This window comes from Elephas maximus, chromosome 7 (assembly GCF_024166365.1).
Source record: "Elephas maximus indicus isolate mEleMax1 chromosome 7, mEleMax1 primary haplotype, whole genome shotgun sequence".
In the NCBI taxonomy this organism is placed as follows: Eukaryota; Metazoa; Chordata; class Mammalia; order Proboscidea; family Elephantidae; genus Elephas; species Elephas maximus.
This window is the reverse complement of record NC_064825.1, coordinates 101,322,988-101,337,143: the sequence shown is the minus strand read 5'-3', so window position 1 is coordinate 101,337,143 and position 14,156 is coordinate 101,322,988. Positions and strand designations below refer to the sequence as shown.

The window sequence follows — 14,156 nt, the reverse complement described above, 5'->3', positions numbered from 1 at the left end:
GAGCCACCTGAAGACAGAGACTGACCATATCTCGCTAATCACAGAAAAGTCCCCACTGGCCTTCTTGGTACTTGGCCTATTCATCCAAGCTGCAGTGTGGCTGGGCCTTCCTCTCTCCCCCAGCCAGGGCCTTGGAGGATGTGCTCTGAGAAGAGCCATAAACGTGTTCCTTTCTGAGAAAATCATTCCTTCCTGCCTCCATTTACTAAGAACAGAGAGGCCAAGTATAGCCTGTCCTCCCTAAATCAGACACCGGGGCTGGGAACGTTAATAGTAGCAGTGAATACCGAATGCTTTGCAGTTTACAAAGTATTTTTCATGTGCAGAGGAAACATAGCTACTCCTGCAAGAAGGCAAGATACAGGAGGGTGAAGCGGCAAATTGAGGATGTTTATATACGGGTGAATTGGGACGGTAGGCAGCCAGATTCCTGGGGCTCTTGTTGGCTGAGAAGCAGCTTACGCAAGACCTGGCTGGCGGGGTAAGTTCATTTCTCAGTTTGTTTTCTCTCTTTCTCCCTCTGCTAGCAGAGAAATAAGGTTGCTGCCCTGCAGTACCCCCCGCCCCTCTGGCACGTGGCAGGAGGAGGAGCTCCACACACAGCATCTCCTCCAGGCGGCCCAACTCACGTGCACAGCTGTGTGACCTGCACCGGCCTTCTGGCAGCCACCAGTGGGCGGGAGAGGGGGCCGGGAGCAAGGTGGCTGCTGGCTCGGCAGCAGCAGCAGCAGGAGGGTGACAGGAAGGGTTGGAGAGGGTTTCCTCCTAGACTCTGAAAGCACAGAGGCCTGTCGCCAGGGGGAGAGGCTGCTCTGTGGTTATCAGCTCCCTGCAGGGATGGCTAGGGCCTCCTGAGCCACATGGAAACGCATGGCCTGGAAACCCAAATAGCAGGGAGCCCAGAGAACTCATGCTAGGTACAGAAACTGGGCCTATCAGAACAAAGATCTGTCGGTAGGAATAACAGACAGGGCCCACTGAGGTCATACGGCAGCCTTTGAGGCACAGGACGGAGTGGGGGTATGAGGTGCAGATGGGGCTGCAGCCATATTTGGAGCTGATCAGGAAAAGGTCTATGCAGGTCCTTAGACAGGATCTCATTCCTGGGGCCTAACCAGCCTTTGCCACCCAGAGGGTAAAGCTCTTTGTGACTCGCTCTACAGCCCCCAACCCTAGCCCCTTTTCTCCAGCTTCTAGAAAATGCCACACGGTATCTGCCAGGTGGCCCTATTCTGAGCCTCCTCAAGTTCTACTCAGCAGGGGACCAAATCACCAACCCTCACAACTGGCCCCGAGCCCTGGGACCCATCCCTCACCTGTCCAGGTCATAGAGGGTATGAGAGTTCTCAGTCACCACCTCCACACCAGCCTCCTTGGCCATCTTCATGATGGCGGCATCCCGTTCTTTCCCAAAGGGTTCAGAGTCATACTCAAAGGTCAGGCGGGTCACGCCCCATTCCTGTAGGGGGAGAATCTGTTACGCTCAACACTGGATTTGGTGGGAGGGGGAAGTGGGACACTCGGCTCCTTCCTGGGAGGGAAGAGAGTAAGTCTAGAGACTTAGCCGAATGGGCTGCAGGATGAATGAGAGACAATGACTTGAACAGGAAGGCAAACAACTTGCGGTTCATAAGGTTTGAGGACAGCAGGCCAGTGGGGTGAGACCAGCAGCACAGATACAGCACTGCTGAGGGAAGTGGTCTCTGTGAAGCCAGGCGAGAGGCAGGCTGCCCCACGTAGCTGCGGCATCCCTGCAGGAGGAGAATGCAGCAGGAGCTATAAATACAATGCGCCCAGGGGATGCCCCAGTCCCAGAAAGAGGCACTGACTCACTGCTGGAGACAAGGCGGGGGCAGGAGACCACCATCTCCTGCTGCTCGCAAGCCTTCCCCAGCCCATCTCTCAGCAAACTTGTGGCCTAGTTTCCCTGGCAGATTTGTGTGATGTGAAGTGTCCCAATGGTTTCCACAGCAACGCTGCTGAGGCCAGTGGCAAACAGGGCTAACAGGCTCCAGCTCTCAGAGTCAGGGAAGGAGGAGCCGTGTTCCAGGGGTCAGAGAATCCAGAGACTAGAAGGGCTCCGTGTTGAAAAAGGAAATTCTTTTCCAAGCTTGTAGTCATTTGTGGCAGGAATTTCTAGACCTCTTCGCAATGCTGAGTGCCCTTGTGGTGCAGTGGTTAAGAGCCTGGCTGCTAACCAAAAGGTCAGCAGTTCGAATCTACCAGCCTCTCCTTGGAAACCCTGTGGGGCAGTTCTATTGTGTCCTATAGGGTTGCTATGATTCAGAATTGATTCAATGGCAAGGGGTTTGGGTTTTAGCAGTGCTGAGAGAGAGCTGGCCCAGTGAAAGACTGTACAGACAACCCACTTCTGAAAGCCCCAGAGCACAGAACCAGCAAGAGGTAAAATGTATTCCAGCCAAAGTCTCTGATCCCTTCAAGCTCTTAAACCCTGAGCAAAGGTCCTGGCCATGCACAGACTGGCCTGATCCTGACCCAGGTCTGCTGGGATAGGTATGGGTCCTGAGCAGGGCTGGTATCCCAAGGATAAGAGCAGTAAACATTTACTGAGTCCACACTATGAGCCAGTTCATATGGATTACATTGTTAAATACTTAAAATAACTCGGTGAATGATAACAGTATTATTATCAAATGACACCTGCTCCAAGAAGCCTTCCTTGACATCCTCCTTCAATACGATTTTCCTGCCCCTTGCCCTTTCTCCATTACAGCTTTGATCACCTGACAATAAAGCTGCCACTATTGGCCCGTGTCCCCATTAGAGTGTGAACTCTCAGAGCAGAAACCACACTGGCTCACTGATCCTGATCCTAGGACCTAGTATGGGGCCTATACATACTAGAAGCTCAGTTAATAGAGGTTGGAGGATTAAATGAATGAGCTTTCTGTATCTCTGGCTATAACAGGGCTGGCCTCTGAGGTGCTGGGGGGACAATGTGGCAAGAGAAGGGAGGCAAACATCTTTATATGGTGTGGTGGTTAAGAACGCACTCTGGAGACACAGAGCCAGGGCTCCAATCCTAGACCACCACTTATTAAGCCTCATGACTGTGGGCAAGTTATTGTTTCCTCATCTGTAAAACAGGGATAACAGCACCTCCCTCTCAGGGCTGCTGTGAGGAATACGTGAGGTAATATATGCCACGCACTCCGAACGCTGTCTGACTCACAGTCAGCCCTGAGTGAAGGTTAGCTATTACATGTTGTGGAATCTGTGTAATGTGTACAGGGGTGACTTGAGTGACGGAGTGTTTACTAAGCTGCTTGCCTTTCCGTGAGACCTTTACTTCCACCTTATCCCCAGGAAGAGTAGGGAAGGATGCTGGATTGGACAGGCACATAAAAGCAATCATGTGCTGTGGAGGACAAAGGGAAGCTGTCTGAGAGCCCTCTGTCCATGAGTATTTAGACTCTATTTGGGCCTTCGGGCTTTTTTTTTTTTAAATTGCGCTTTAAGTCAAAGTTTACAAATCAAGCCAGTCTCTCATACAAAAACTTGTACACACCTTGTTATGTACTCCTAGCTGCTCTTACCCTAATGAGATAGCACAGTCCTCCTCTCCAGCCTGTACTTCCCGGGTCCATTCAACCAGCTCCTGTCCCCCTCTGCCTTCTCATCTCCCCTGCAGACAGGAGCTGCCCACATAGTCTTATGTGTCTACTTGAGCCAAGAAGCTCACTCTTCACCAGTATCATTTTCAGTCATAGTCCAGTCCAATCCCAAGCCCTAACAGAAGGTCCATGGTCCCTCCAGTCTCAGTCAGACCATTAAGTCTGGTCTTTTTCCGAGAATCTGAGGTCTGCATCCCACTGTTCTTTTGCTCCATCAGGGATTCTCTGTTGTGTTCCCTGTCAGGGCAGTCAGATGTGCTTTTTAAAGGGGCTGGGGAAAAAGCAACTGGCCACCTGATACAGCAAACTGAGGCCTATGTGGTACCCAAATGAAGGTTTTATCAATCACTTACCCTGGAGAAGCAGGGACACTCCTTCTGAAAGACTGGCTTCTTTTTTATTCCCAATAAATAAGCAAGACAGGAAACTCCCTTGCTAAACAGGAAACCCCACCCTCAAACTCCTGGCACAGAAAAAGTCCTAATAAATCTTTCTGGCTTGAGCCAAGCAAACAGCTAAGGAAGTCAGTGATATCCAGGGCGGAATGACTTGCCAAATGCCATGTCTGGACTGGGCTGGGAGCTTTCCAACAAGACGCTGGTTTCACAGAATTTTTTCCTTAATAGTTTCCATACTGGCGTCAATGTGAGCAGCTGCCTTTGCTCCCAACTTCTCTAGCAGCCCCAACCATTTCCATTTTCCCAGTCAGAATATCACATTGTTCACCTGTGGGGACCCCTGGGCAGCAGACTCTCACTGTCTTCTCAGGGCCTTGAGTACATACTCACCTTGAACAGCCTTGGGAACACGTCAGCTGGCTGGCCCCGGACTACAAACAGGCGGGAGTTTAGTTTCCTTAAACTTGTGTCCAAATCTTCCAGAGACTGAAGTAGAAACCTGCAGAGTCCACACAGGCCTTGTCAGTCGTCGTACAATCAAAAGTAGCTCTTTGCTAACAAAGCAGGGAGAAGCTAGCCCACTGTGCAGCCAAACAAGGAGCGTTACCAGCACTAGGATGAGAGAGGCAGGGGGGCTAGCCCCAGAGTGAGATGGCAGTGGATCAGGGCTGCCTTGCTGAAATCCTGGGTTTGCCTCCTACTAGCTGTGTGACCTCAGGCAGTTATTTAACCTAGTTAGCCTGTTTTCTTGTCTGTAATATGAAGTTAAGCCTTAGTACCTATCTCATAGAATTGCTAAGGAGAAGAAATCAAACAATGAGTGAAAAACATTTAGCACAGTGCCTCGCCCATAGAAAACACCAGAAAAATGTGAGCCCCTTCTACTGCTACCATCTCTGGGACCCTAGGCAGTCACTCATTCCCTCTAGCCTCAGGCCCTGTATGTAAGTGTCTGCGCTTGTTGCAGGATGGTATGAAAAAGCTAACAGGACCTTAATGCTGCTATACCACAGCATCACAGCATCGACCTTGTTCATCAGCTGGCTTTTGTGTCACAATCATTTCGCCAACTTTTTTTTTTTTTAAGCAGAGGAACAAGACTGCAATAAAAGACCAAAACCTGTCCCCCCACGAGTCGATTTACACTCCAAGCAACCTCAAGGACAGAGCAGAATTGCCCCATAGGTTTTCCAAGAACTGGCTGGTGGATTCAAACTGCCGACCTTTTGGTTAGCAGCCAGGTTCTTAAACAATGCGCCATCAGGGCTCCAGAGGAACAAGACTGAAATAGCCCTGGAAAATCCCACCTACCCTGGTCCAACAGACTCTGTGCCTTTCTGGATTCATGTCTCTGGGCTGCATGTGTTTCTCCTGCCACAGCCTGGGCTGAGCCCCTGTCCCTATGGTTTTCCAGGGCTTGCCTGGCAGGTGGCTCACTCTCCACACCTCTCCAGGGCTCTGGCATCAGGCTCTATCCTGAGAGGGAGAGGGTCTAGAAGAACCTTCTTGATAGGATCCTCATAGGATACCTCACACAGTTGAGGGAGAGGGAGCAGGGTACTGTGGATCTCAAGAGCTTTAAGCCAGAGAGGAGTACCACATTGAGCTTGTATCACCAGGGAAAGGAGAAGGGGGTTAACACTTGCTGAGTACGTTCAGTGTTTTACTTTATTTTTAAATTAAATTATGGTCTGATCTGTAACCGATCATGAGGATGGAGCAGGACTGGGGAGCGTTTCATTCTCTTATGAATGGGTTCAGGGTTGACTCTATGGTAGCTGACAAGGACAGCATTTTAAACAGGTAACTATTCATATGGTTAAAAATTCAAGTTACAAAATGGTACACGTAAAATGTCTCCACCTCTTGCTTCCCCAGGAATTTAATTCCCCTCTCTGGAGGCAGGAAACCCTGGTAGCATAGTGGTTGAGAGTTTGGCTGCTAACCAAAAGTTGGAATACAGCAGGTGCTCCCTGGAAACCCTACGGGTCAGTTCTACTCTGTCCTACAGGGCCGCTATGAATTGGAATTGACTCAACGGCAATGGGTTTCTCCAGAGACAGCCAATATAATCTGTTATGCTTCTTAAGTGCATTTCCTCATTTAATCCTCTCAACAAATTTTGAAGGGAAATGTTATTATTCTCATTTTATAGATGAGGAAACTGAGCACAGAAATGTTAATTAATTTGCCTAGGGTCACAGCTATTAAATGACAAAGCTGGAACAGAAACCTAGGTTGGTCAGGCTCTGAAATCCATGTCTTCTCTGTGCCCCATTCTTAAAGCCTTGTAGGCACGCCAAACACCGCTGTAGGTTCTGGGGTTTTGCAGGACCTCGTGTATCTGCGATCCACTTCTCTGGCAGATGCAAACCTGACTACAAGTAATCCACTGACATTCTTCCCTTTCACCTCGGGAACCAAGCCCGACAGCTGAGCCTACATTTCCAGATACTGCTGGGGCGCCTCTACCTACCCTTTGGTGTCACCCACCCATCCAGCTCCACAGACTTTATCTCTCTCAACAACGGGAATCGCCACATTTCATCCTGAGCACGACGAAGCCCGGTCGGTGTGTTCCCACGGCACAGCACTTTCTCTGACTTGCGAGGCTGCCAGGGAACCTGCTGCCAGCCAGAACCCACCCCCGCTGCTGCTGACGTACAGAACCTGCTACACTCCCACAGGTGAAGGCCACACACCCACATTCCAGCCTGAGCTGAGTCCATGCTTTGCCCAAAGCATCATGCAAGCTACAGAGCACCAGAGCATGGGGGGAGCCTCCCCAAGGGGTTGCAGTGGGAGGCTCTGATGGTTTATGCAAATTGAAAGCCCTGCCTCCGTCAATTTCTGTTTTTAAAAAACTAACACTCCCAGAAAAGGAAAGAGGAGACAAGAGTGACGCATTTGTGTTGGCCTCCTCTGAGGTCTCACATGCCTCCCAGAAGGCAAACAGAGATACATGCAAATAGCTTCACGCCACCTGAGACCTGCGCCCTGCCACGCAGAATGCCTGCAGATGACCCTGGTGGTTCAAATTCCACAACTCCAGGACAGGGTGACCTCCATCTGTGCTCCAGGAATGTCCTTGCCATGCCTTGGGGGCCTCTTTCCTCACAGCCCACCAGACTGTAGAAGGCTTACGATTTGAAGCTATAGATAAGGTTGAAAAGGTTGAAAACTCTAGACTCCAGACCAGGAAGCCAGCTGCCTTCTAGAGAACCTTATCCCTAGACCTCATTTACTAAACGGGAGATTCTTTTGCAGCTTCTTTGAGGGACAGATAATTCCACGAGGGCCCTTTTCTTCTTTGGCAAGAGATGTTGATAGCTGAGGCAGGAAGCAGAAAGCCCACCTCTCAACTCAGCAACTAAATAATGATAATCACAACAGCAGCTAACATTTAATGAGCACTTACAATGAGCCAGGCACTGTTTTACATACATTACCTCATCTAATTCTCACAACAGCCTTATGAACTAGATACTATTATTATTCCCATTTTATAGATAAGGAAACTGAGGCACAGAGAGATTAAAGAACTTACCCAATGTCATACACCTAATACCAGTACCAACTGCTGTCAAGTCATTCCAACTCAAGGTGACCCCATTCGTGTCAGGGTAGAACTGTGCTCCATAGGGTTTTCAGTGACTGATTTTTCAGAAGTAGACCACTAAGCCTTTCTTCTGAGGCGTCTCTAGGTGAACCTGAACCTCCAACTTCCTGGTTAGCAGCCAAGTGTGTTTAACTATTTGTAGCACCTAGGGACTCCTTCATGCACCTAGTAAGTGGCCAGAATTCAAACCTAGGCAGTCTGGCTCAGAGAGTCTGTGTTCTTGACCACTGGGTTCCATTACCTCTCAACCAAGGCTTAGCCATCAACCAAGGCTTAGCCATCAGGGAGCATCACAGCCCAACTCAGACGCCAACACCCTTGCTACTTGAATGTGGTCTGCAGATCAACAGCATCAGGCTTACCCAGGAACTTGCAAAATGCAGAGTCTCAGGCTCACCCCCAGACTTCCAGAATTAGAATCTGCATTTTAACAAGATCCCTGGAGGTTTTAAAAGTACTGCTCTAGAACACTGAACTTTACTTCTAGCTTCTGTTTACAGGTTGACTTTCTTTGGTTTCTACTAAGCCTTCCCTCATCAAGCTCCTGGTTTCTGCCTCCCCTTTGGCCCTCTAAAAATACTATTTCTTTCTTCTCTCCAGAGGCAAGCCTTGTAAGGCTCCTGCAGGACGAGAGGGCTCAGGCTGGCCTCCACAGGAGGCAACAGGAGACAAGAGACAAGAGAGGGGTCCCAGCACCCCCAGCCTCTTTGAAGCCTGGGGTGACAGCCTGGCAGGACAGTAAGGTAGCCTGGAACAGAACTGCTGCAGGCGAACACAGAGGCAGCCTGCGTTCTTTCTACCAGGAGAAGCCTGGGCCTCCTGTGCCTCTGTAGCACCCTCCTCTCCCCATGGCCAGTTTCTATTTACTCCGAGGTAGGACTCTAAAGAAAACTGGCCTGGGCGTCAGAGGCGCTAGTGCTGGGGCTGGCACTTCACCCTTGGTTGCTGTAAGCTGAGCCCACGTGGCTCGAATTGGGAGCACAGAGTCCTCCCTGTGTGGGCAGTTTAAGCTTTCTGCTCGGATTAGACAATGTGTGCAATTGAATTATATTACGTAAGTACGCCGGTGCCAGGGGCAGACAGAACTGGACAAATTCAAACTGGATTTCCAAAAATACAGACAGGACTCTAATTCAGGCACCCCACAGGGCTAGCCCTGTAGGATAAAAGAGGCAGACCCTTCTGGTTAAGGATCTGTATTTAGCAAAGGTCTGTCTGGGGGATGGCCAGTTTTGTGTTGAGGAATATTTTGTTTATTTGTCGTTAATGGGGGAAGGGTGATAAACTCCTTTTTTGGATCTAGATCTGCCCTTGACCAAGTTTCTCTGCTTCAAGCCAGGGTTATCTAGCCATAATGACAATACTACAATCCAACTCAGGCTGGCTACATAGGCTATAAATAGACACTGTTTCTCCTAAAGAATTTAGAGGGCTTCCCATGGGAAGGAGCCCTGGTGGCACAGTGGTTAAAGTGCTCAGCTACAAACCAAAAGGTCGGCAGTTGGAACCCACCAGCTGCTCTGTGGGAGAAAGATGTGGCAGTCTGCTTCCATAAAGATTTACAGCATCAGAAACCCTATGGGACAGTTCTCTGTCCTATAGGGTCGCTGAGTTGAAACTGAGTTGAGATCGATGACAGCAAGTTTTTTTTTTTAAAGCCCCATGGGAGAAGCCCTGGTGGCCAAAGGGTTGGTGGTTCAAACCTACCCAGGGGATCTGCTCCATAAAGATTACAGCCTAGAAAACCCTATGGGGCTGTTCTACTCTGTCACATGGGGTTGCTGTTGAGTTGAAAACCAACTCAAGAGCACCCAACAACAAACCCAGTGGAAAAGGATAACCCAAGCCCAGAATCCGTGACAAGGACTGATCTCTGAGTATTATACAGATAAAAATAATCTCAAAGAAGATGAAGATGAAGGTTTTCATCCTTTTTGGGCCAACAAACATTTCCTCAGCAGCGGAACGGTAAAGTGACTTGCTTGGGTACCAGTGTGAATAGCTCAGAGAGACTAAAATTTCCCCACCAAGACTGGAGCTCTCAGTACCCTTCTCACTGACCAAGTTCCAAGAAAGACCCACCTATGATGACAGTCCAACAGCACCCAGCATTTGGGAAGAGAGATACATTTTCCACTATGCCTCCTGGGGAGTTCCCATTTCACCCCACTTACTAATTCTGAACTAGACAAGCTGAGCGAGAACCCATTAGTTAGCTGGCACACATTCCTACCAACTCCCTCTGTCCCACTGGTTCCTGAATGCAGATGCAGCCCAGAGGCAGGGACAAAATGATCTGAATAAAGAGTGAGAACTGTCATCACCCACACAAGTTGCAGTAGGGCGAGGGGGCAATGAAAAACTGCAAGAGCCAATTTCAATATCCATTTTTAAATCTAGAAGCTGCTCACAGCTTCCTTTTGGGGGGGGTTCTGACTGTAGTACCTCCTAGGTTTCGGGAATATATTGGGGTAAATAGCAAAGGACTCAGCCAATTTGTGCTTTAAAAAAAAGTCCTAAGGCTCATCTAACTGCAGTTAAAAAAAACCCAGTGAGCCCATAAATTTCCTACTACCACCAAGGAGGGGGTAGTGGTGGTTCAGCGGTAGAATTTTTACCATCCACGCAGGAGACTTGGGTTCATTTTTTGGCCAATACACCTCACGTGCAAACACCACCTGGCTGTCAGTGGAGGCTTGTGCGTGCTATGATGCAAAACAGGCTTCAGTGGACCTTGCAGACTAAAACAGACTAGGAAGAAAGGCCTGGTGATCTACATCCAAAAATCAGCTGGTGAAAATCCTATAGATCACAATAGTCTGATCTCATTGTGCATAAGGTCACCAGGCGTCAGGGGCCAAAGTAAATACACATATTTCTTCATTGCCTTTCTCTGTTCTTTTACTCTTAGAGAACAACGTTCATGGCTATCTTAATTTGATTTCATCCACAGAAAAATGGTAGGTAGGAGTTAGTGCAGGAAGCAAAAGAAATCACAGATTCTGATTCCCCCTTCTCTTGCAAATGGTTCTGGGCCCCCCATTCCTAGGGAGGTTCCTTAGATGCAGCAATTCAAGCAGTTGCAGTGCTAAGACATTATGCTACAGCACAATTCTCCCAGACCACTCCCAGATCCCAAAACAGCCACCGGAAGATTACACACATTGTAGTTATGCGGAGGTAGGGCTCCACCACTTCCCCTCACCCCCAACTGGTGCACAAACCCCTCCGCAGCTCTGCCGCTCCCTCACTCCCATGAGGAGCAAATAGTCTGGTGGGGGTGGTATGAGTGTCTCTTCCCAGGCCCCAGAAGCAGTTACCATATTCCATCTGTTTTGTGTTATTTCACCTCTTTCTTCTGAATGCCAAAACGAATCAGACTTCCTGCCAGCACACTGCAACACATTTCCCAGGTTGTCTGGCTTGGGTCTGTGGTTCTCTAGTTCTTTCTCAAGCTTTGCTGCACGGGAGAGCTTTAAAGCCCTGATCCCAGATCGTACCCCAAAACAATGAAATCAGGATCTCAGTGGTAGGGGATGGGGAACCCAGGCATCTTTTAAAGGTCCTTAGGTGATTCCAATGTGCAGCTGCGACTGAGAACCACTGCTCTTGCTCAGCCCGGTTCATTTTCTTCATGGCACTTAGTTCTACTGAATTATGGTTGTTTACTTGTCTTCCTCCCCTAAAATGTAGCTCCAGGAGCCCTGGAGGCACAGACACCACATCAGCTTGTCCACAGCTGTACCCCTACCAGCACCTAGAGCAGGGCCTGGCAGATAGTAAACCAAACCTGTTGCTGTCGAGTTGATTCCAACTAATAGCGACCCTATAGGACAGAGTAGAACTGCCCAGTAGGGTTTCCAAAGACTGCCTGGTGGATTCCAACTGCCAACCTTATGGTTACCAGCTGCACCTCTTAACCACTACCCACCAGGGTCTCCTGGCAGACATCAGGCACCCGCTAAATAATTGCTCAATTAACATCTACATTCTTGCAAGGTCCGGACTTTAGGATTTGACTCAGGCATCTGGCCTGCCACATTCCTTTTCTCCTTCACTCGCGACAGCACAATCACAAGAGAGTGACCCAGAAAAATTTATCCTGAGTTTAATCAGCAGCATAACATTCGTTGTTGATTTTTAACCACCCCCCATTACCACAGCAAAGGAGGCAGTCCTCTACAAGGTCCCTTGAAACTGAATAAAAGAAACTTCTTTGTGACAATGTAACAGTAAACAGATTCCACTGACTCTGCTCTGACTGGCACGCTGCCACAGGAGGGGGCAAAGTCTGAGGCTTGGTTTATTGTCTACACTAGAGATGGTCATTTGAGGATGTTTGTCAAACCCAGCCTCCTATCTATAGAAACTGGAGCAAAGGCAGCACAATAGGGCAGACTGGAAACTGTGTGGGCAGGCTCTCCACAGGACTATCTTTAGTAGTTCCCTCTAGAAAAATGGGGCAGGAGCGGGCATTTAATAGACCCCCTTTACAAAGCGCTCACTCTCCTAGCAGGGCATACACCTTGGAGATAAAAAAAAAAAACAAAAACATGGTGTGCTGAGAGCCGCTGTATCCTGGGAATACCCCTGCCCATTGATGCAACAAGGCATAAGCAAACATCCCCCAGAACAATGCAAACAAACCAAGCAGGTGCAGTACGGCATTTTGAAAAGTGCTGGGTACATAATGTTTCCAAACTCCTTGGTCCTGAACACTGGTTATGGAGAAAAAACATCAGCTACCTATCTGCTAATTCCTTCCCATGTCCCTGTCAACTCCATCTCCCAGGAGTCATCAAAGAGAGGTCTCCGATACCATAGCTTTCCTGCTCCCTTGCCTTGGTGTGTCAGTTCATAAAAGCCTATCTATAAGGGCTCAACTGCCCTCTAAAATCATCTTACAGGAGAGAAGGAAGCGGGCGATACCTTGTTTGGTTGCTTTTTTTTCCTAGCAAGCTCATAGCTGCTAACAGAATTCTCCAAAATGGGTTAAGTACTACTACTCTACAATTGGGGACACACAGTGCCTCTAACTGAAGATGCCCTTGGGGGAGATGGCACCTGCCTTACCTAATGCTAAGCCAGGGTCTCTAGACACCTCCAGAAGCAGGGCCTTCTGGGTGGAGGGGAAGTCAGGATGGAGTAAAACAAACCAAGGGTGACCTTCAGGAGCTCAGCAATGGGCTCTTTACTTGAAGTAATGGGAGTATCTGCTCTGCCCCAGGATCAGAAACCCGTCCCCGCCCTCACGCCACAATATCTCCTTTTCCTCCCCTCCCTGGGCACACCCCTAAGAGACACCTGGAGTCCCGGTTCTGCCACTGGCTGGCTGCATGATCTTGGGCAGGTCAACTTTGTGCCTCTAGGGCTCAAGGGCGTCATCTGTACAATGGGGATCACACCACAGGGATGGTGTGAGGCTCAAAGGGGATAAAACACGGTGCGAAAGCCCCTTCTTAGAGGTTGAGTCCTCGCCCACCTAAGGGATTAGCGTGATGACTAACTAACCCCCTGGTGCCAACTTCTCGCCTCTGGAGACCCCGCTCCGTCTCCCTGCCGCGCCTCCCTCAGGCCCGGGTCTTCGGGCCGTGGGTGGGGGACAGAGGCTCCCCCTTTGGAAGGGCCCGGGGTCAGCCGGCGCCTCCCGGGCCTGCGACCCCGCCCGGGCCCTCTCACCTCCATCGGTTGATCCCGACCGAAGAGGAGGCCGCGAACCAAGGGTCGAGGATGTAAACGCAGCGTACGCAGCGCGCCCCGCGCACAGCCGCCAGCAGCGCCGGGTTGTCGTGGAGTCGCAGCCCCTTGCGGAACCAGTGCACAGAGGAGGCGCCATCCATGCTGGGAATGGGCACCAGGGCCGCCGCTCCCGCCGTCACCACTGCCGCCGCCATCACCGCCTAGATTGCTCTGGCCGGCGGCGCTCCGCCCCCGACAGCGCCGCGGGCCCCACCTCCAGCCCGCCCAGTGACCTATGACGCCTCCGCGGCTTGCCGTAGCTCGGCCCCTGGGGCTCTGGAGCGCCTCTGTCATTGGCCGAGCGCCTCCCTCCGGGCGATTGGCTCAGCGGCGCGAGATGAGGGCCCGCCCCCTCACGTTCCCACCATGTGTCTGCCGCCTGGGAGGAGCCCGCGGTCATGGCTGCTGACGCAGGCGGGCGTTCCCAGTGGAGGCCAGGGCGTAGGCCGGGCCTCAAGGGACAGAGGATCTCTTCCAGGCGTTCTAGTCGGAGCCTGTCGCTAGAAGAAGATGCCTGGGCTGGCGGGCGTTGTTATGACTCCAGCCAACAGCACTGGGCATATTTAGGATATAGCACCTACCCTGGGTGCCACTTGGGGGAGGGTGGGGCGCCAATGAGCAGTTTCCATGTAGTTTCCATCTTCAGCTTTGAGAGATCATTCAGCAAGTTAAATCTAATTGTCATAGGTATTATTTTCCCATAGATACGCAGCTGCTCTGTTCCCCACTCTATTAAGTCATCTACGTCATTCTACTAAAGCTACC

General features: G+C 50.3%; 1 protein-coding gene across 1 annotated transcript in view; it reads right to left on the bottom strand.

The window, feature by feature from the left end:
* The window catches only part of CRY2 (cryptochrome circadian regulator 2), a 40,729-nt gene extending 27,150 nt beyond the window's left edge, over positions 1 to 13,579 (bottom strand). The window contains exons 1-3 of the mRNA XM_049890947.1: positions 13,332 to 13,579; positions 4,424 to 4,532; positions 1,317 to 1,459 (exon numbers count right to left, since the gene is read on the bottom strand). Of these exons, the coding sequence (XP_049746904.1) occupies positions 1,317 to 1,459; positions 4,424 to 4,532; positions 13,332 to 13,546 (467 nt within the window). The 5' untranslated portion in view covers positions 13,547 to 13,579. The remainder of the gene's footprint in view (positions 1 to 1,316; positions 1,460 to 4,423; positions 4,533 to 13,331) is intronic.
* Between the last annotated feature and the right edge of the window lie 577 nt (positions 13,580 to 14,156).